General features: G+C 40.4%; 1 protein-coding gene across 3 annotated transcripts in view; it reads right to left on the bottom strand.

Moving 5' to 3' along the window:
• Positions 1–16313: 16313 nt before the first annotated feature.
• WDR25 (WD repeat domain 25) overlaps positions 16314–21404 on the bottom strand; it is a 66063-nt gene continuing 60972 nt past the window's right edge. For 2 of the 3 annotated variants that reach the window (XM_054828837.1, XM_054828836.1), the window contains exons 5-8: positions 19987–20157; positions 19029–19088; positions 17562–17702; positions 16314–17177 (exon numbers count right to left, since the gene is read on the bottom strand). In XM_054828837.1, the coding sequence (XP_054684812.1) occupies positions 16956–17177; positions 17562–17702; positions 19029–19088; positions 19987–20157 (594 nt within the window). In that variant the 3' untranslated portion in view covers positions 16314–16955. The remainder of the gene's footprint in view (positions 17178–17561; positions 17703–19028; positions 19089–19986; positions 20158–21404) is intronic. The other variant, XM_054828838.1, reaches the window with a different exon arrangement.

Below are 21404 nucleotides of genomic sequence, written 5' to 3'. Positions count from 1 at the left end.
CCAAACACCAGAATATTTTAATTGAACACTGAGTTGTTCAAACCCACTGTACAAAAAAGCAGTACAAGGAAAGGAAAGGACTACGCAGATTAGAGCAACTGCATGTGTGATGCTCCCAGCACCAAAATTCTCAGTAAATGTAGGTAGCTGGTCAGAGACATCCATAAGAAAAGCCTTACTCAAACAAAGTGTATTTTTATATAGCCAAATTTAAAGGTTTGCATTTCGATGCAAAGAATGCCAGGCCATGTTTCCAGAATGGGAGTTTGTCTCCTGGAAATCAGTGTGTTTGAAAAGCAAGTATTTTTCATATACTTCCCTTTCGTGTTGTCCAGAATTTCTTCAGCACTTACACAGTAGCATTTGGATATTCTCAAAGAGCTTTGGGTTTGCTCATAATGGACTTGAGCCTTGTAGGGTAGATTTGTGTTCTTCGTCCATCACTGGTAAGTCTGAGGATTTGGTTTCGGCTATGCTGCTTTCAAGTCCTGTGCAGTTTCAGTTGTGGGTTTGTTAGGCTCTAATCTCTCTCCCAAAATGAACAGATCTGAGGCTCCTTAGTACCAGGTGTTCTAAGAATGTAACCCCCACAGAGCAGTTCCATTTCCAGCCTTAGAGATCTATGTCACGTTTTAGAAAAGGGATAAGGCAACTTTTCAAAAGTCCCCTGTGTCTAACGACAGTCCTCAGTGTAAGCAGCGGCTTCTAATGACCATCAGCCAGACACGCTGATCTCTGTGCATTAAATGTTGGCATGTTCCTGTTTACGTGGTCTTATATCAACGTTATCAGAAGATTTTCACTGTTTTCCTAATCTTTCCTCCATGTCTTTTTTTAAACCTCATTGTTATAAACCAACTTTAGCAGTTCAGTCATTCTTTAACAGCCTGTCATTCGTTCCAGCTCCTCTCTCACATTCTTTTCTCTTTGGTATTTTCTTTTGAGTGTATTAGCAAAGCTATTTTAGCAATCGAGAGGTTTTGTTTAGCTGAAGCTAAAAAGAATAACTTGTATTCTCATGCAATGAAAGGTGTTACTGCTTATGCAGTGAATGCACTTCCACTGACATTTAGTCTTGCCCTTTCACTTGCTGGTTTTACACTTTTGTTCTGCAGAAAAATGTGTCTTTTTGTTTCTCTCCTCACTTGAGAAAGCTTCTATTGCAATTCTTCTCCACTTTCAGTGCAAGATCTTTTATAACACTCAGATCCAAGGGCTGTCTCCCTTACAAAGCCACAATTACCACTTCTCAGTATATCTTAATTCCTCTATACGTGTTTTCTAAATGAAGCAGTAAGTGCTAGAGGAGAAACTTGACCTCAGGAGTGTGTGCGTAAGTGCTCTGCTGAACAAAGTCCGATATGATGTGGCTGGAGATGATGTACCATTATCTGTAGATCCACTATGTGCCATGAGAATTTGCCTAAGTATGAGCAATATACTCTAATCCTTTACAACAGTAGTGAAGTGTATATATATTCTGTCTCTAATGAACAGCTACTGATTATTTTCATGCCAAGCTACACTGATGTTGAGCTTTAACTACAAAAGCCCATAACCTCTTAATTGCCTCAAAAGAGTTAAAATGACATTTCCTCACAGTAAAGCAATTTTAACAAACGGGTCTTCAACTTAGGTTTCAAAATGCAAACAGATTTATTAAGATTTTACCTTATAAAGTTTTACTTTCTAAAGTAGCTTGTCTTATAAAACATCTCCAAATACCCACAAAGACAAATCCCCACTAACCTCTGATTAGTAGGACAAAGCAGACAAGAATTCCACCCTTTCTAGGGATCACAAAGGGAAAGGGATCCTAATGTCATCCTTACTGCCAGGTAACAACAGGTCAAAGTTTCCTAAAGCCTTGAAAAGTGTGACTCAAATTGCAGCTAGCTATACGGGTCAGAGTCTCAGAGAGATCCACGAGTAAAGTATCCATCTGCCACAGAGGTGGGCAGAAGGCTCAGTTGGTGATCATCCATCAGTGGTCCCCAGACAGCTTTTTACCCCACCAGATCTGCTTGTACACCAGCCTGGTATCCAAGGCACCACCGTGAAGAGCCTGGCTCTGTCCTCCTGATAACATCCTCGCAGGTTTTGGAAGGCTGCTGTTCGGAGCCCCCCTGAGCTTTCCCTTCTCCAGGCTTCTGCAGCACCCGTGCTGCAGAGAAGTTCGCTGTGCTTCCTGCCAGATGGGAGCTCCTCAAGGCTGCTGACAGCCCCACGTCCTACACTTGGGGGAAGTGGCAAGGACCCTCCCATCCCTACTCTTCCTTTGATGACGCAAGGATCTTCCCTGCAAGCAGTTACTACATCAAAGAGTAGGGAGAATATCTTTATCTGCAAGGGCCAAAACTGTGACTGATACAAGATGCGACCATTGGAAAAGGTCCCTGTTGGGAATTAAATGCCTTCTCAGCAGCATGCCCGTCACTGATGTATATACATTAATACTCTAACTATGATTATTCAGACAAATTCTTATTTTTGAAGTCAGCTCTAATGAATTCATATTTAAATTTATCCACCCATCTAGATTTTTTTCTTTGTAATTTATGAATCAGAGCAGACACATGTATGAGCTGCAGAGCCACAGCAATATTTACTATACCTAGCTGAGCAATGACAGCTCTATGATTTAGAAGAAGAGAAACAGCGGCAAATCCCAGATTAATTAAATTTGTAATGTCAATGCCAGTCAGCATCCTCTCCCATTCCAGTTCTTCACATGTGACATCATAAAACAGATCTCAAGGAATAAAAAGTATTCTCGGCACATAAGGATTATGAATTTCAGCGGGCTCCCAGTCAAGCCCTCATTTAGCTTTTTTCCTACAGCAGAAAGCCTCTTAGTCTGGACAGCAGTTGTGTGGGGTGGTATGGGGAGGAAGCCCTATGCCAAATAGCCAGAGAGCTTGCAACCTCTCACCGCAAGGAAGCTGCTGTGCCACCGACCTGAGGAGGCGGGGACAACAGCAGCAGCACTTCTAAGTGAGAAATTATGAGTTTGGACTCTGGTGGGATTATTTGTGGCAGGGAGGTGAATCAGGGTTTATGATTCACTTGACTGTAATTTGACAATTTATTTCAATGGACCTTCAGCATCTCAGTCTTTCTCCTCCACAAGTGAGGGAAATACTCCTACCCCCAAAGCACAGAGAGTTACACTGAAATGAGATGCCTAATCCAAGAGAGATAGTGAGGAGTTAGCTATGTTAGCTTTAGCAGATTTTAAGGATCTTGGCCTTGTGTTTATGTTAGAACTTAAGAAATAGATAAAGAATGAAAGCTCGAGTCCTCAAGCTCAGTCTTAACTCAGGAACTGAATCATCGTTTTCTGATTCATCCCCACTTACCTGTGCTTTCAGAGTCCACAATAGGCTGAAAGTGAGGAAGGCAAGACCTGAAACTGGAAGAAAGAAAATTCAAAAATTATTCTGTACATTTAAACTATTAAAATGCCAAATCATTTCTAAGACATTAGTGCTCATGCACAATAAAACAGAGTTTTTTCATATTTTGCCCAAAGAAAATATGTAACTGATCTGAAAACTCGCACCTTGCTGTTTTGGACCAGCTTGAATTTTCCTGACAAGCTGCAGGATAGATAAGGGACTGGAGGCAGAGCAAGGATGGTGGCTGTGTCAGCACAAAATGCAGTAAAACATTCCAGTCACGACATTTGCTGTGTTCCCCTGATATTTAGGGTACATTGTGAAAAGTCCCAGGGAAAGGTTTTTAGCAACACAGACTATTTTCTTTCATTCTTATTTTGGCTTTCCCCTGCTTCTCCCCCCCTTCTTTTTAAAGAGAAAGAAATTGTGTTTTGCAAGCTACAGTGACATGGGGTTCTTTGCTAGAGCCGCCAATTCTGCCTACAGTGACCTGACTTATGTCGGTAAGGAAAAACAATCCTGAGACTAAATCAGTTTAACAGAAGAAAATTTGTAACTCAAGGAGAAATTGCCTAATTGAAAAGAATGTCAGTAAACAGCTCATTACTGAGATCTCAGAGCCCAGAAAGCCAAGGTGTGGAAACACAACAAATCCAGTGAAGTCACACTTCGCAAAGACCCCGAACAAGTATTTTATTTAAAATAGGTTTAGACTGCCTTTTACTTTTCTTTCATTCTCTATTGATGATGAAGATGAAATGCACTTTTTGGCACTCTAGACAGCACCAATTAAACTTGATTTCTTGTTTGAACTTCTCATAACTCCACTTGTCTCTCACTTCTAAGACTATTCTGGTTTGAGCTTTAAATTTCTGCTTTGTTTAGAGAGAAAGTGTTGCTCCCACTTAAGCAACCTAACTTGCAACTCATGAAAATACACACACAATTCCCAAGCCTTGCCAAACAGTTAATTTGTCCAACATTTGTATTTTATCCTTATGAAAAGTTAAGATAATACTTTTATCTTTTTAACCTGTAAACTCATGAAGGATGGATTGTCTTTTATTATCTGATTATACAGTACTTGACATAATAGTCTCTTGATTGTAACTGCATAGGCCATGCATATTGCATTACCTGCCTGGCTTTACCAAATATCATGTTTTCTTATCCTTAGCTTTTTATCCCTTTGGATGTGAAATCTAAAATCTCCTATTCGTAGCCCAGTCCCTGGGCTGCGATCCCTCATGGCACAGCTATGCACACCTCACACGTTGGATGAAGTTCAAATGATCCCCTTCATTTCTCTAAGAGCAAACGTGGTCGACGTTCAGCTTTCTGAGGCCAAGTGTATTGCTTAAGTCTGAAAACAGCAGTTAATCACCTACGTGCATGTTCACCTCTCGCAGACCCACCTCAGCTAGAATCATTTCTGTCAACACGCATGTGGCTGCCGACACTTCACTCCTGTGCCCCCAGGAAACTCCCCCTCCCTCTAGAGAGTCTCTGTGGAAAGCGCTCCATCCCCACTGATTTCGACCGCAGTCCTTCCAGTCCTCCAGGCTCAGCAGAAGATGAAAGCCAGAGCTCCTCAGAGCCAGGGGGTCTGGCATTGACTTTTGACTGCCCTCCAGTATTTGCAGAAAGTCCATTACTGGGAGCCATCCCTTTCTCTTGACAGTCCTTTCTCCTTTCCAAGCCCTCAATCTGAAATGGAGTAATGTCTCAATGTACAGTATTCAAAATTACTACAGAGCAGCTGGGCTCCACCTCATGTTTCTACAGGCACTGACATTGCATGTATCACATTTCTTAACATTCTTCAGTTTAAATTTATACTTGCTATTTATCAATCCATGCAAAAGATCTATTCAAAAAAAGCACTACCCTTGCCACAAACTACCTTGACACATCTGCACCATCTTCCATTAGTGCCACCCACGCTAGCTAGGCATCGATACTTATGGATTGCTTTGAAACTTTTAATATTCTCCTGCTGAGTGGATACTGCTTCATACAACTTGAAAGACATAGCTCTTCCAGGAGTAAAAAAAGGAAGGCTTCAAAGAGACAGGACTGTGCAGGGACTTCACTGGGCTGGTACAGCTATTGATGAGGCAACAAGGAAGTACCCGTCACCTGAGAAAGACGTTCCAGAGGCACCCACTCACTGCAGAGCATGCTCACTCTCTTCAGCAGGTGGCCAACTAGCAAGAGTCTAGAAGAAGCCTCATGAATGTAATATTGCTGACAGATGGCAACAAGCAAAGTCTTTTCCAGTAGCTCTTTCAGAGGCTGGTGACAGGCAGATGTTGATCCCGTTTTACACCAGTACAAATCTAGGATGCTTCCTTTAAGGCTCTCGGCTGCTACACAGGTGCTGTAGCACAAGTTGTACTGCACACAGCAACATTTCCTCATTCCATCAGTGATAAAGGTACCATGGGCTGTCCAAGCAGGTTTCGACATTTGTGGCATGCATAATGCAAGGGACTGCACAGCTGTGAATACTGGGGAAAAAAATCTAAAAAAAAAAAAAAAAAAAAAAAAAACCAAACGAAGAAGCAAAAACCAAGGCAAGAGCACAAGAGGAAAAGAGGCATGTTTACATTTCATGTCTTGATGTATACAAGCCTAGCCTAGGATTGTACAGCGACGAACAACAGAACGAAGTGAGACACATCAGAGAACAAGGGAGAAAGCAGCAGCCAAACCTGGGCACCTCCCAGACCCTCAGGATCCAGGCTACAGTTAAATTTACCATTATGATTGCTGAGCCGGCTGCCCGTAACAGAGCCTGGAAATCAGGAGAGAAGATCAGTTCCGAGTTTTCCCACAGGCTCACTGGGCAATCCTGAGAAAACCACCGTGTCTCCTCATGTCGTAGCCCCACATCTGCATAGCAGGCACCAGGGCAGCAGCTCCTCAGAAATGTAGAACAAAGATTAAAAAAACCCCATATAGTATAACTTGACTTACCTCTCAAAATTTTTCCTAATTAATGGTGGTGTCAGAGTCAGGCTTGTCCCTCGCCGTGCTGGCTGAATTAATCAATTATTTTCTGCTTCAGCCCTATGTGTGTCAGGCAGGAGTTGCCCACTGCATTCAAATGTTTTCCTTTTGACTTTTATCAGCATTTTCTCTCCTCTCTGAGCATTAGTGAAAGTTTTTATGCCATAGTTTATTTACTGTACATTCAATTCATGCCTCTAGCCATCCTAGGGACATCCCACACACCAAATCTTATAAAGCCTTTAGGGCTCATTTTAAACCTACTGATGATACACAGGCTGTGCTATCTGGCTGGGGAATGTCACATTTAATTGCCTTACACATCCGAATTACATTATAATTATTCAGGAATTTAGACAAATTAGAATACAAATTGCAGATAAACTACCCATCTTGATCCTTGTCAGCTTACCCCCCCCCCAGCTACAATAACCTGCTCTGAATTCTATTTAACAAACGAATTTCCATTTGACTGCTGTATTGTATTGTTTGCATAGAAAAATAGCAGAGATTTTTGCTGGGCCGCTCATTTATCTTTGCTTGTATACCCACATCCTGATTAGGAGGAAGATATTTTCTACTATAAAGCTTGCAAACTTACACGCATTATTCCTTATACTTAAATTATGACAATTTCCTTACCGTTAAAAACTTTCTATTAATAATTTAGATGAGTTTCAGCCCTATAGCAAGAGCATTTGATCTGAAACCTGAGAAGTAAATTGGCTGCATTATAAAAGCTAGATGTACATTTCTTACCCCAGCCACAGAAGAGACATTAAATGCAGGCCACTAACACACAAATAAAACCTAATTTAAAGGCAGAAAATAATCAGTACAGAACACCATACAATAGCATTATAGTACAATAGCATTACAGTGAGGAACAAATGTGTCAGTTAAGCAGTGTAATTCCTTGAAAGATGAGGAACTCGTTCCCCTGAAACGCTCTCCTTGCAGAGGCACTCCTACCTGAGACAGTTACAGAGCGGTTCTCGTGCAGCCCACAGCAGAGATTTCATTATGTCAGGCTGACATCTGATGTGTTCAGCCTCCTGGAGTATGGGATCTACTGATTATTTCCCTCTTCATAATAAAGGTGCAAGGCAACCTATGAGCTCTACTTCTTTTATTTATTGCACTGAAGCGTTCAAAACACTTCCTGACAATGCTACTGCAATACAAAAGTGCAGAGCAGTTTGCTTTCCTTCCCCAAATAGTAGGCTGCTTCTGTTTCCCAGCATTTCTGCAAAAGGACAGTTTTGTCACGGGTTTAGATGGGCCAAAAATCAACTTCTCAGTTAAAGGTGGTGTAAGTAAATACCTCACTGTGCGTATATACCCTTTGGGACCCTGCAGACTAAAGAGAAAGCAAGCCTTATCATCTCACTGGTTGCACATGCCGTAACACTAGAAAATGTTTCTAAACAGTCGCCTGGATGACAGGCTGTTCTGAAGGCTAGTTTCTGGAAAACTAGACACCGCACCTAGATGAACAGAAACGAATTTGTTTCCTGTATGCCTTTTTCACAAATCATCATATTTTTTGGTTGATGAAAGATGGCATTCAAAATAGAGAGATCAACGATGCCGCTGTTGTGTTGATATGTACTTCATGACTTCCCAGCGACAGCTACTGCTGCCACACTTTAGCATGTTCTCTACAGACCAGATAAAACCCGTGGCTGAAAGTCTTCCAACATCACCTTTCTCTATGGTTGTGCTCATGATGGGAAGGGTGCACTACAGGCATTCAACAATGCAGTAGTCCTTGTCCTGAGGAGACGTTAAGGACCAACAAGCAGAAGAGAAAAAATAACAAGAAAATATGAAGCAATTTTAAATAATTCTCGAGGTATGTGGCAGAAGTTATATTTAAAGCAGAAAGAAGAGGTTTGTGTAGGAGCTTGTGAGGGTTAGACTTGCGCAGTGACGTTGCGTGGAAGCCTTTATTGGAATTCCTGTTGAGTCATCTATGTCTGACAGCGACTTCAGCATGGATGGGACTGTGCCCCGCGTGAATGTAAAAATAAATCACCCAGATAATGTAGTAACACTTCAAATGTACTTAATCGTCATGAATTTTGCTCACAGAGATTTAGAGTAGCACTTGCTCAAAAGGGAATGATTGCAGAATTTGAAATGTAAGCATTCAGAGAGCAAATTAATGTCTAATTATGAATGCTAAAAATAAAAACAGAGCTATTAATTTCAGGGACAAATGATGAGCCCTTATGTTATGAAGAAAAATAACATCCCTCTAGAAAATATCTGAAGAGTTCATTGATATTTTTGCCATAATTTACTCAAATTACTGCCAAAATTTTCCTCTGACAAGTTCTGTTACGAATCTATTTTGTATTCCCTCATATAGTTGCTACCTTCCAAGAAGGTCTCAGGTTCAGGAATAATTAATGCAAAACTACTGAAAATTAGTAAACTAGAGGAGTTTGGGGGAAAGTGAAGTACAGATAGGCTTCCTAACTTGAATGAAAATGCTACCATCAGATCTCGGTGCAGATTGTGAAAAATATGATTTCTCTCAAAGGTCTCCCTTGACAGACACCTAAGTAAAAGGCAGCTTAAAACACACTGAAAAGGTCAATGTCCTCTAGGATATATCCTAGGTTTTTTTAGGACTGCAGTCCCCAAGGGAATGTTTTGGCATCCTTTAAAATATATGAAAAATGGGAGGGCAGAGAAAAGGGGAGGAAAGGAAGTCATCTCAGGGCTACCTGTTATTTGTTCCTACAGCAACTTAACGAGAAGAGAAGAGAAGAGAAGAGAAGAGAAGAGAAGAGAAGAGAAGAGAAGAGAAGAGAAGAGAAGAGAAGAGAAGAGAAGAGAAGAGAAGAGAAGAGAAGAGAAGAGAAGAGAAGAGAGAAGAGAAGAGCGATCTCTCCAGTGCCAAGGCCCAGACTCACCAAACAGTCGTATTGCAACAGGAAAGTAGGAGTTTTCATTTGGTGGAACATAGTTCCAAAGGCCACTTTGCATGTCGGGTATTTGTATGAGCACATCCAAATTCGAACACAGGATTTTTGTATTAAAGACCCGTAAGTGTTGGCCAAAATGCAAGCAATTAAGCCAAGGATTGTGTTTTGCCCAGGTCCTGGTAACGTTTTTATTTTGTAAAAAAGGACACATTTTCTGTTGTTCCAGTGGCATTTAGTTCATTTGCACCGAAGAGAGCATTCACCTTAATATAAGCAATTGTAAAAGTAAGAGGAGAAATTGCCAATTCCCTCGGACAAACCTTCTCAGACTTCGCACTTGCAACCCTCCCTCTCTCTGAAGGGCATTCAAAACGCACCAAATAGCAAAAATCCCTAAAGGTGCATAATTAATGTGTTCAGCCAGTACATTAAAAAGCAAACATTCTATAAATCATTAATAAAAAGATTCTTAAAAATTGCACTTATGAAGTAGAGACCAGAGGTCCAAATGTAAATTGTATCAGACACTGGAATCCCAAAAGCAATGCTTTTATTTTAATAATGATACAATATGTCCACTGCCTTCTCTGTAAAGGTCTCAAAATGCCAATTACCCAAGGAAGTACACAGCTTCTCAGGTGAATTTTGCAATTCACCTGACGCCGAAGCAGCCGTGACCAGATTGCTAGAGCAGTGCCAGCCTTTACTAATTGAAAACTGAAGTGCTGCAGGGTTGTCCTGCAAGCACAGCCACAAACTTATGGCAAATTTATGTTGTCATCTATAGATAGGTGCAGTGTGGGTCAAAGAAAAGCTCTTGGTTCTGGCTAGCACGGCAATGCAGCCTGAGCAAGCAACACCAGCTGGGAGGCAGATTTGTTAGTAGAGGCTGTCACCAGTCTACTGCAGCTCCACAGCTCTAGCGAGGTCACAGGATGAGTGCAGCAAGATTCGTCCATCTGAAAGGACCACGGAGTTACCCCTAGCTGCTGTAGCTTGAGACTTTGAGAAGAATGGGGGCTCTGCTCAGGTCGCTCCACACTCCAGCCAGCCTGCTGCTGGAGCAGTGCTCAGCGGGCACGTACTGTCCCAGCTTCACCGACTGCCACTTGCACAGCCCCAGCCTGCTCAACCTTCCCCAACAGCCACCCTCTTGGCCAAGGGCACAACAGGTCCTTCACTAGCAGACGCTGCTCTGAAACCTAAAGGCCTTCCCAGAACTAGATCCTCCTGCTTCTTTTGCTCATGTCTCTCATTTGCCCTGACTTTCCCGGCCAGGCCCGTTCCTCTCCCCGACACGGCCGTGCCGCGGGCACTGCTGTGAAGAATGCTAAGCTCTTCCCATCTCCTCCTCATGTTCGTGATTAGCCGCATCCAGAATGGATCTCTGCTCTCATCTCGCCTTTCTCATCTTCTCTTATGGCATTTTTCACCTGACGCTGCCGCTCATCCTCCAAGCACATTGTCCCTTTTCCTTCTAATCTCCTACTACTCTACAAAGCTTCCACAGATTGTGCTTCTTACTGCGCGCTGCCACCCCTCCCTCCCGCTCCGGGCGTGCGTCTCTGAAGGGTCATGCACATGCTCAATGTAAGTACTACATAAAAGCGTTGCAGAATTGACTCTTGGACTATAGGATTTTGGGGGCTTGGTATTAGTCTTTGTTTTATGAACTGTGATATACAGATGGAGCCTAATTAAAAAAAAAGAAAAGAAAAAAGAGGAATTCCTGTATATATTCAGATCTGTGCATATCACACATCCTATGGAGAGCATGCAATGATGCAGATACCATTTTACATCAGGGTGTGATTCACCTGAATACTCACCAAGAGCCATTTAGTTTCTGAGGCGTTAAAAATTAGGAAAGAACTCAAACTGAAAAGAGCTTGAGATTAGTACCAGTGAGCTGAAGAGTGATTTTACTTCCTTTGTACTTATGGAAGGAATCCCATGTCTTTTTCCCTCACCGGTATTACAGTTTCCTAGGAATTTATTTTTTTAAAAAAACTCTCATGTCTGATGTTTGAGAAGAGTAAAGATCTGTCGATGAGCTTTTGGATACAATTAAGATTTCACTTCATTGCTTTTGCTCAGATTCAGAGGACACACACCTGGTCAAAATATTATCGGTTTGAGGTTGCAACAAAGAAAAATTAGTCCATGTCATGTCTGCAGTTCACAGATTGCATGTTGGCATAATAAGTATTTTCATTTTTGTACTAAAAGGAGTGCATGATTTGAAATAGTGTCTGCATTTTGAGTAATTTATGTATTAAAACAAATAGCAAAGATATGCAAATTAACCATCCAGACTGGCTGGGGCTAATGGCTCTTTTATCTTTACTTACACGAAATTCTCTTTGGAACCAAGAAGAGCTTGCCTTAGCAAGGATAAACAAAGCAAGGAAAAGGAAGGAATCCAAATAACTCATTTGCTTTACAAGGTATGACATTCTTTACCTAATATTCAACTTAAACCACTTCACTTCCTATGCACCGTGAGATGGAAGCGCTCGGGAATTTACTTCTATCACTTAATGGAAAGGTAACAAAGGAGGTGGTTATGCAGTAAAACATGAAAAATAACATAGTTCATGGGTGAAGATATATCTAAAAGATATTCTAAGGTAATTCTTTGCTACTTGCTTATGAGAATGGTAAAAATCCCAACACAAGAAAATTGCTTTCTCAAGGTCACCAGGTCTGTACCAGGGATGGTATTCTTATGCACAAGTTGTTACATAAATTGCTCTTCTAAGGACACACTTCAAACAATTTGTTAGTATAAATCTTACCCAGAACTAGGAACAATACCTGAGTTTTGTGGCCCTACTGATGGAAACTGGAGATAAACGGACCTAGCCAAAGCTGTCTGGACTGTAATTTCAGGCATTTTCAGCCTTGGTGAACTTCAAATTTCTCCAAAGAGTTCCTGCAAGAGTTTTAAGAGAAACTTAGCCAAAAATGTTTAAAATGTGGTGAGAATTACATTTGGATGAAGCTTTATCATTTCTGTGCAGTACCTAGGTACTTTCTGGTAGGCTTCTAAATAAGCTTGTGTAGAAGGATATCCAGGGACTGGGAAAGGGAGGTGAATGAGCTTAATTCCTTTAAACCTCCACCTAAAGCCAGCAAAGGGAGCCTTACTCCCACCTAGAGACCCACCATTCCCATTATAGAGTCGACTTCTCTGTCCCAGCTCTGAGTTGTTCCACACCTGTGGCAGAATTCAAGCTCTGGGCAGGGGCCACCTTGTTTTGGAGATCAAGCTCTTCTAAAATTGCTTTCTTTTTCCTTCATAAATTAATTTCCTGCATTTCCACTCTTTGACATGTGAAAACATCAGACGTATGACCACTCTGCACAGAGTGGTGAGTCATGAAGAGATAGGTGAGAGGTTTATCAAAGAAAGGGAAAGTGCCAAAGACAAACTCCTGAGGCTACATTTACGTTAGCAAGTAGTAAGGCCCAACAAGAGTAAACTTGTAGAGTTTGTCTCACTTCTGAAAATGCAGCATCTAACCTACATGCATTTTGGGGGGGCAGGGGATACTCTGAACTATCTCCAGTCTAGTCCCACCAGCTGGGACATGTTAAATATATGAACCAAAGCACTTTAAGTGGCAATAACTGGGAGATTTTTTTTTTGTTACTATTATTTTTTCCCCAGAAGTGCACTCCTGACAAACTAAAACATTGATGTAGGTACGCCTTGTAGGAGCTGCTGTAATAGAAAGGTTCTGCAAGACTGTAAAGCAGTAATCAAAGGTAGGAAGAGAAGCAGTCAGGAGAGAGGCTAAGAAAGAGGGGAGAATCTCCAAAAGTAATAAGCCTCATTAAAACTGGAAAATGGAGAAAGGCGAGAACAGAGTGCAAAGTGCTTCGGGATTTCTGGCTTACCTTTCTAATGACAGCTGGAATGAAAGCCTGAAAGCCGCAAGTCAGAGCACAGCAAAGTGAAATTTATTGAAGATGGTTGTGGTGTAAGCATATAGACCACTATACATTTAAATGCAGAAGACGAGGTGCTGAAACAAGGACAGAAAAACTGAAAATTAAATGGTGAGGATGCGAGCAGTGGTTAGGAGGAGCTGGGATTAATAAAACAAGATGAAGGTTAGCTGAAGAAAGCAGAACAAATATTTTCAGTGGAATGCAGTCCAAACCCACATATCAGGATAATGGGAAACTTGAGATCCCACGATTTTTTGATCTTCCTGTTTTGTTCTGTTGTGCCATAGTCTGATAGCTCTGCATTTGCCTGTCCCCTACGGTAAGAGTCATCCCGCTGTAATGTCATACCTTATTTTTGTGATTAGGCCTATAGTTGAAACATAGAGTGACTCACCAGCAGTATTTCAGCCGAGCGAACACAATGATTCTAATAACTGTCTGCTAATTAGCAGGTTTTTGAGATAAAGACAGTTGAATAGCTTGTATCCTCTGACACCCCAAATTAATAACGCTCCAGTAGCAAATAATAAAGTGGTAGAGATCGGCATTATTACTTTTTGGTACAGCACAAAATAGATTAAAATGAATCTGGCTTGTTTATCCACACAGTCTACACCATTTCAAAATGTTGAAGATCTCTGCTTTGGCTCTAATATGTGATGCCCTAGAGAGCTCTATATAAAGCTAGAAGAACTGCTCCTAAAGCAAGATTCAGACATTTCTAGATTACAATTTCATGAATAAAATTAATTAACCAACAATTCATTACATTCTAAAAGCTTCATCTGACCACAATAATCCTTGTTTGTAGCCCAAACAGTATTTGGTAATTGCAGAACGATGGAGCAATGTGGATATTTTTTGATTACAGTTCATTACATAAGATTACAAGGAAGAATTTGTCTTTGAATCATAATGAAAACTTAATTGACACCACTATGCTAAAATATTTCCAATGATTAAATTTCAGTCTGTGTCTTAATCAGTATTATATTAGAAAAAGATTTTAACAAGATAATGCTGTGAACATAATTTCATTGCATTATAAAACCTTTGGCTGGATCTCATAAGTAATTAAAACTCCAGCCATCTTGGAAATCTGACACAAATGCAATTGCAATTTTAATATTCTTTATGATTATACAGTGTCAAGTTTCTTTTATTCTTCTCTACTACCTTTAATCAAATTTAAGCTTTTCCCTCCCCCCCTATAGTCTAAAATTTATACCTGCAAGATAATTTCAAGAGCAATGAACATCAGACACCAGAATCATGCCTCAGGACACAAGTTAAACTTAAGCAACAACATGGGTAATATTACAAAATGCAGTTACTTTTCTGCAGAACATGTGCAGTGATTCCCAAGGATTGCTCTCTTGGATCTTTCGCTCTATCCAGAGGTGCTGTCAGCTGCGGCTGAACATGCCGAGAGCTCATTCAGATGTAGAGCAGTCTTCATGTAGGCTGGGCCCTGCCCAGTAAGGGATTTCTACCATGAGCTCACATTTATTTCACTTTCTCAACACTGTGTTTAATAAAATAACAGGCAGATAATCTCCTGTGGAGATAACAGGATGCATTGTGCAACTACAGTGCTGCCCAGCCTTCATACAGACACAACCAGTTGCCAGAAGTTTTAACGTGGCAATAGCATATTTTGAACTAAAATACCTGGAGGGAAGGGGACAGAGCCACTTTTTTAGAAAATGCTGTGCACTCGTGATTCAGCCTGCCCAACGATGGGCAACTATAACATCACTTTCAGCTGAACTCCTGACACTTATGAAGATGGTCTAGAAGGAATCCCATAAGCCCCAGTCCCACAGCTTGAATTAGAAGTAACCCATGAAATCACTGAACTAGTTGTCATTTAAAGGGTCCAGCTGGCTTGTACGCTAGAAGGACAGTCAAGAGAAGTGCAAAATTCAGGCTCACGTTCAACAGCTAATTGCCAAACAAGGAAGCAAGAAATAACAGAGTCTGAGGGGAAAAAAAAAAGTTACTTGTGCTCGTTGCACAGTTCACTAAAATTTAATGCCCTGTGTTAAAACCAGTGACAGATGTTGATGATTAAAACTATACAGCCACAATATTTTGATCCAGACTTCAAACAATATAACTGTGGATTCACAGTCTTGGTACAAGCTTATTTCTTACCACAAGCTGTAAGGGACACAAACTACAAACCACTGTAGTACATTTAGCTCATTACTTAATTAAAATCTGCCATTTGCAAGAGTGTTCTGAAAATTCTTCTCTGAAAAAAAATGTTTTAATGGAGTATGTGAAAAATGGTTACGAAACTCTTGTATTTGTGCCAGTGCCAGAAAAAATCAGAAGAATAAGAAGATGCTACAGAGGAAAAGATGCTATTAAACTTGACTTCTGGATTCCATGACAGAGACAATTTACTTAACACAATTATCCTGTTTTAAAATACCTTTATAGACTAATCAGACCAAACATAAGCCAGGCTTATAGCACTCACTGCAAGGCAGCACATATTTATATGGAGTTAAGTCTGGGAATACATATGGTTTATGTGATGCATAGATGTATTTTTTTCAGTGATACATATATGTATATACACACACCCCCATATAAAATGGATATTATAATAATTCTAGAACCAAGCAACCTAAGTGCAGGGAATGCAAACTCAAAATACATTTACAAGCAATCTATACATATGTAAATACACAATTATGGCCTAATGAATTTTCTATTCACTGCAGAATAGCCCAGCTCCTGTTGGAACGTCAAATATCCCCTGCACTGCATAGCATGATGACAATTTTCTGTGTCTAAGTGACATCAAGAAGTATGGAGAAATGCATGTGTGTTTGCAATAAATTAGGGTAGCACAATTGTTTCCCTCCCCAAGTATCAATTCTATGATAGTCTTGAGCAATAACTTGTCAAGAATAACAGGACTAAACCAGTGACATACAGACACCATGTATTAAAAAAAATGTTTATTTTTTCATTAAGAATATTTACACATTTTTTTGTTTATGTACAGTCATAAATGAAAGTTTAAAACTCAAGTTTAAACATCAGGATTTCAAGAACACAAATTTATTTACTTCAAAATTAGCTTCAAGTTATCTGGCACACCTTTCCCTGGAACTCTCAGAAGACATTTTACAGTAAGCTGAGCTGGTAACAGCTACCCATTTCCAAAAGAAGCAGTCCTACCTGCCCTGCAGGTTTACCCCTTCTTGCATGTAGAAACTGTTTTGCTTTGAACTACACTATTGCTTGTCTAGCCCTTCAGTGACCAGGTCAGGGAGCTAAACTAGTGAAAACCTGGTTTGAAAAAGCTGCCGTGAAAAGCTACATAAAAAGAGCAATGACTTTCTTCAAACCAGGGTGAGGCTAGATGAGCACCAGAATATTGACACAAAAGGGGCAGAAATTTGTCACCAGGGTTGAGGGTGAGAGTAAGACCACTTCTTTTCTCAGCAGCTAACCACAAGACCATCTTAACTGCATGAAGACAGCATACACTTAGAGGTCATACAAGAAAAGACAACAGTCTCTCCTGCTTCCAACACAACACAACACAACAAAATTTCACATTGCATACCATGGTTTATTCCCTATGCCCTTGACAGACGAACAGGAGACATCTGAAAAGTAACTCTGCTTGTTATTGCCAGATCTTGATTTCTCCAGCCCAATCACATGTTGCAAGGAGCGACGGCAAGACTGGGTGAAATATTGCACTCACACAAGCTTCTTTATGTGCAGACAAAGTGCGAATAATCCTAGCAGTATGATAGTTGTAGAAAAACACTTTGCCATCTGAACTTCCTGTCACCAAAAGTGTTCCATCTGGAGAAAATTCACAGCCCACTGCAAATCCTTCCACCTGTGAAAATCAATAACAGTGTAACTCCTGATGCTGATTAGAAAAGTTCATTGTCATACACTGAAAATGAATACGGTACCAAAAAAATTGTATCTTTAAATAAATATACACTGAGGACTTCTCCAGGTGTTTATTAAGACATAGCTATAAAACAAACTTATTTAATCAAGCTATTAAGTATTCATAAAGTCTTCTAATAACTATTTTCTTCAGAGTGCATGTGATTCAAAATAGACTGGCACACGGGAAAGCAAATGAAGCCAATTAATATCTGACACTGATTTATAATCAAACACTATTAGCAGACATATTAAAAAGCACAGGTACTTTGCTATCTATCTTCCTTCTAGACTTGGATATTAAGTTCCCGGTGAAGAGGGGTACCTTATGTCCTTCGTATCTTTTCTTTTTGTTGATTCGGTAAGGTCGCTGGGCAGAAAACAAAGCCATGTAGTTCCCATTCGTCTGAGCAACAAACACAGACTCTTTTGGGTGCAGAGTCAGACTTGGGCAAGTGTAACGCTCCTGAAAGTAATTTTAAAGAAAGTTTTGTTGTATGAAACAAAAGATTTGTTCAAATGAATCAGGTTGTCTTTTGGCATATTTGAAAGACTATAAAAGACAAGGTATACATAAGTCATCTCCGTAGTATACATTATATAGAGATTCTTAAGTCTTTACAATCCACTGAAAGTCTTACAAGACAAATATCAAATCAAATCTCTACCCCAATTTCCTAGATACTGACCAAAATCCCAGCTCTTTCTGAACCACAATTATACTGCAGAACAGCTGCAGAAAGGTAACTCCAACCTGATGGTACTCAATCATCCTCTTCCTGCCCAAGGAAAACTGAAGTTTGAAGGCAAAAGTGAATCCTCTTCTCTCCTATCCCTTCCTCCATAGTCATACTGTGCCTTCCATGCTACTTTGTACAGTTCTCAAATTCTCCATCCTCTCAGTTCTGGCCACACTGACAGGAACAGAAATCACTCCATTTAAACAGATACCTTCCCCCACCCCACTCTTATTAAAAATTTAAAAAGAAAAAAAAAAAAAGGATAATTATTAGCCTAGAAGTTCCTTATGACAGTGATTTGCCATGTAGACTGCTGCTGGCTGTAAATTCATACATATCTGCAAAAATTAATAACACTTGGCTTTACTCTAGTGTTCCTATTTAAGACTGAACTAAGATTACTTTCAAAACTCTGCATGGTGATTGCATCAGAAATCAACTGCTCTTGCAAGGTTTTCACCAGGTCCAAACCTCTTCTAGCTTCAGCCTAACCTGAAGACACAGCACTGAGTTTTGATGCCATGAATACCAATTAAGAGAGCTTTGGCTGTAGGATGCATCTGCATGTGAAGGACACCAGGCTGACAGTGACCACTGGACACCATGGGCTATGTGGTAGCATGAGAAAAGCATCAGACTGTTTTTGTTACACGGTTTAGAAGTGATGAACTGGGAAAGAAGTTCTGGGTATTGTAAGGTATTGAGCACAGAAACCAAGCAGGGTTAGGCAGTGTGCCTGGCTAGGAGCGTGCTCCGTGGCAGAACACTGCTTGCTTCTAGGGAGAAACTGAGTCTGACAGTAAGGGATCAGAAAGCTCAACACAATCTGCAGGAGCACTGTGCTGTTCTGCTGGGTGTACTGTAGTAATGGGTTATTTCAAAACTCTTAATTATTCATTTTTTTAATGCAGACAAGCAATAGATCAAGTCCTGTTGAGATCTAATCTGTTTGGAGAGTTCAGGGGTTCTCTCCCACCCTGAAGGGCTCAGAGGTGAAATTCAGAAAAGCAAAGCAGAGTTTCTAAAATTAGCACCAAGTTTTATTTACTCACAGTGAAGAAGAGGGGGAAAACTGTCCATTTCAGGGATGCTGTAGTCCCAAGAAGGTAGGTCTGTGGGGTTTTTGTTTGTTTGGCAGGGGATAAGGAAAAAAAAAGTTGTTTGTTTGTTTTTTACTCCTTGCTACTGAACCTGACTGGTCTGTGCTTTATATATACACAGAGAGTTTTTTTCCCTATTGCCTACCCAATGTGTTGATAGATCCAATATTGGACAAAGACATAACTGTGAAAATTAAACATGAAACAATCCCATCAGTAGAGAACTGTTCATTTCTACCAAAAATCATCTGTATACAATCCAATCGTATTATATTACATAGGATATTAGACTTGGGGTTTCAAAAAAGACCCAGGGAGTTGGAATTATCTATTAACTTCCTTGGTAATCTCCTTTGAAGCTGTCAGTCCTTCTAGACAATTTAGTCCATTAAATATCTTGCCTGGATAGATTACTGAGAGAAATACTGCACCTGCACTGATAAAAGTAAATTTTGCCTCTGTGATTAAGCCGTACTAGATATGTATATGCATGTATCAGGTTGCTATTGCTATGCGAATATTAAACTCAATTTGTCAATAGCCCTCATTGCAGCTGATGAAAAATGTATGAAAAAGCGTGGGAAAAGAAACGTGGCACTATAGCAACTACTGCCATGCACCATTGGCAAGCTAGAATGACACTGCAGTGGCCTTGCCTAAATATAGTTTAGATGTCAGTGAATGAGCACTGAAATGTAAATACTTTCAACACAAGGAGACCTCAAGGTCATTTTCAAGAATAAGTGTTTTTCAAATACAAAAATAAAGCAAGCCCTCAACTTACATTAAGAGCATGTTATACATCACACAATAATCTTGCAGAAAATCAAAAACTTTTTTTTTTTTTTACAACATTGACAAGCATGAAATACTAAATCATGACCCCAACAATACTAGTTGTTAGTCTTACATGAAAAATCTGATTGGAGATTTTCGCAGCACTTTGGAAGTCCCATGCAATAATGGTACGATCAGCTGAGTCCCGGCTTACTGCATCTGTGCTTGTAAGAAATTCTCTTCCTTCTGGGAGAAAGAGTATATCCAATGTCTGTTGTACTGCAGCTTTGTACACTCTTAACACCTAGTGGATAAAAAAGTTTGTTATTTTTTCACAGATTAGAAGAACATGATGACCTATGTTTTCTCTCTTAACTATCTCCAACAAATTATATATTATTTTAAAATGTGAAAAAGTAACTGATTGTTAAATGTTGAAGTACTAGTGTATTAAACAGCTTACTAATGTGCGTAAAGAGTCCACACACAGGAAGATTAACTGAGATAAAAGAAAGCATCGGTTTGTACAATTTATGTGTTATATTTATATATACATAAGATTATGTTAGAAATTCCCAAGGAATTAAGAGTTAGATCCAAAAAGAGCTTTAGACAAGACAATGTTGTGGAGCTGGGTCTACACGAACTCCCTTCTCTTTTATGAACTCAGAGCACTCTGAGGAACAGTCTGAGGACCTTTCCTTTGTCCTTCCAGGAAACTTCAGAATTGTAAGTTTTTGGTCTTTTTGTTCTCAAAACCTTCAGCTAGTTATAGAGCCGGAGAAAGGAAAGTAATTAGGTTAGTGGGGATTTGGGACTTACAGGTATGAAAAGGACATGGCAGGAACTGAATATTCTTGTCGATCATTCCAGACTTAATTATAAATCACTGTTTATGACTGGGGATGAGTAAACTTGATGATTCCAGGCTCTCCCAAGTGTCATTGCTTAACTTGCAAGTGGCAAGACCCCAGTGTCAGGACCATAAGGCAAGGGAGCAAAGCTTGCATGCTCAGTCAGAAACTGCCTACAAGGCCGGTGTGGACACCCTTAGCAGAAGAGTGCCCTGTTCATCCTGCAGAAGATACCTCAATCCCACTAAGGACTCGGTCTGATACCCTCTCCCAAAAAAAAGGAACCTAGGCAGAGTATGCTATTTTAAACTGCTGCCAGAGAGGCAGAGAGGGGGGATGGAGGTGCCAGGAGCGCTGCTGTCAAACAGTTCAGTGCTTTAAGGACTCAGCCAGGATCCTCCCTTTGTCTACAGGGATTCAATCCCAAACCTCCCACCTCATCTGCCTACAGACTGTCCTGGCAAGAGGCAGTCTCTGCTGCTTCTGCTGAAGCAGAGGCTTTTTCTGCCACTCTGCTGAAAATGCAGGGCAGCAGGGAAAGAAGTCATCAATACTTCAAAGTACGTCTGGGCTCAAGAGTAAATTATGTGCCTCATCCTCTAGTAACTAATGCACGCCAACAATCTCTAAAGTTTGTATGTAAAATGAAATACCATAGTTCTCAAATTTTCTTCCCAAATCAAAACCACCAGAGTTC

The sequence above is a fragment of the Grus americana genome, chromosome 5 (assembly GCF_028858705.1).
Source record: "Grus americana isolate bGruAme1 chromosome 5, bGruAme1.mat, whole genome shotgun sequence".
Lineage (NCBI taxonomy): Eukaryota > Metazoa > Chordata > Aves > Gruiformes > Gruidae > Grus > Grus americana.
Note: the sequence above shows the minus strand (reverse complement) of the source record. Positions and strands in the feature narration are given on the sequence as shown.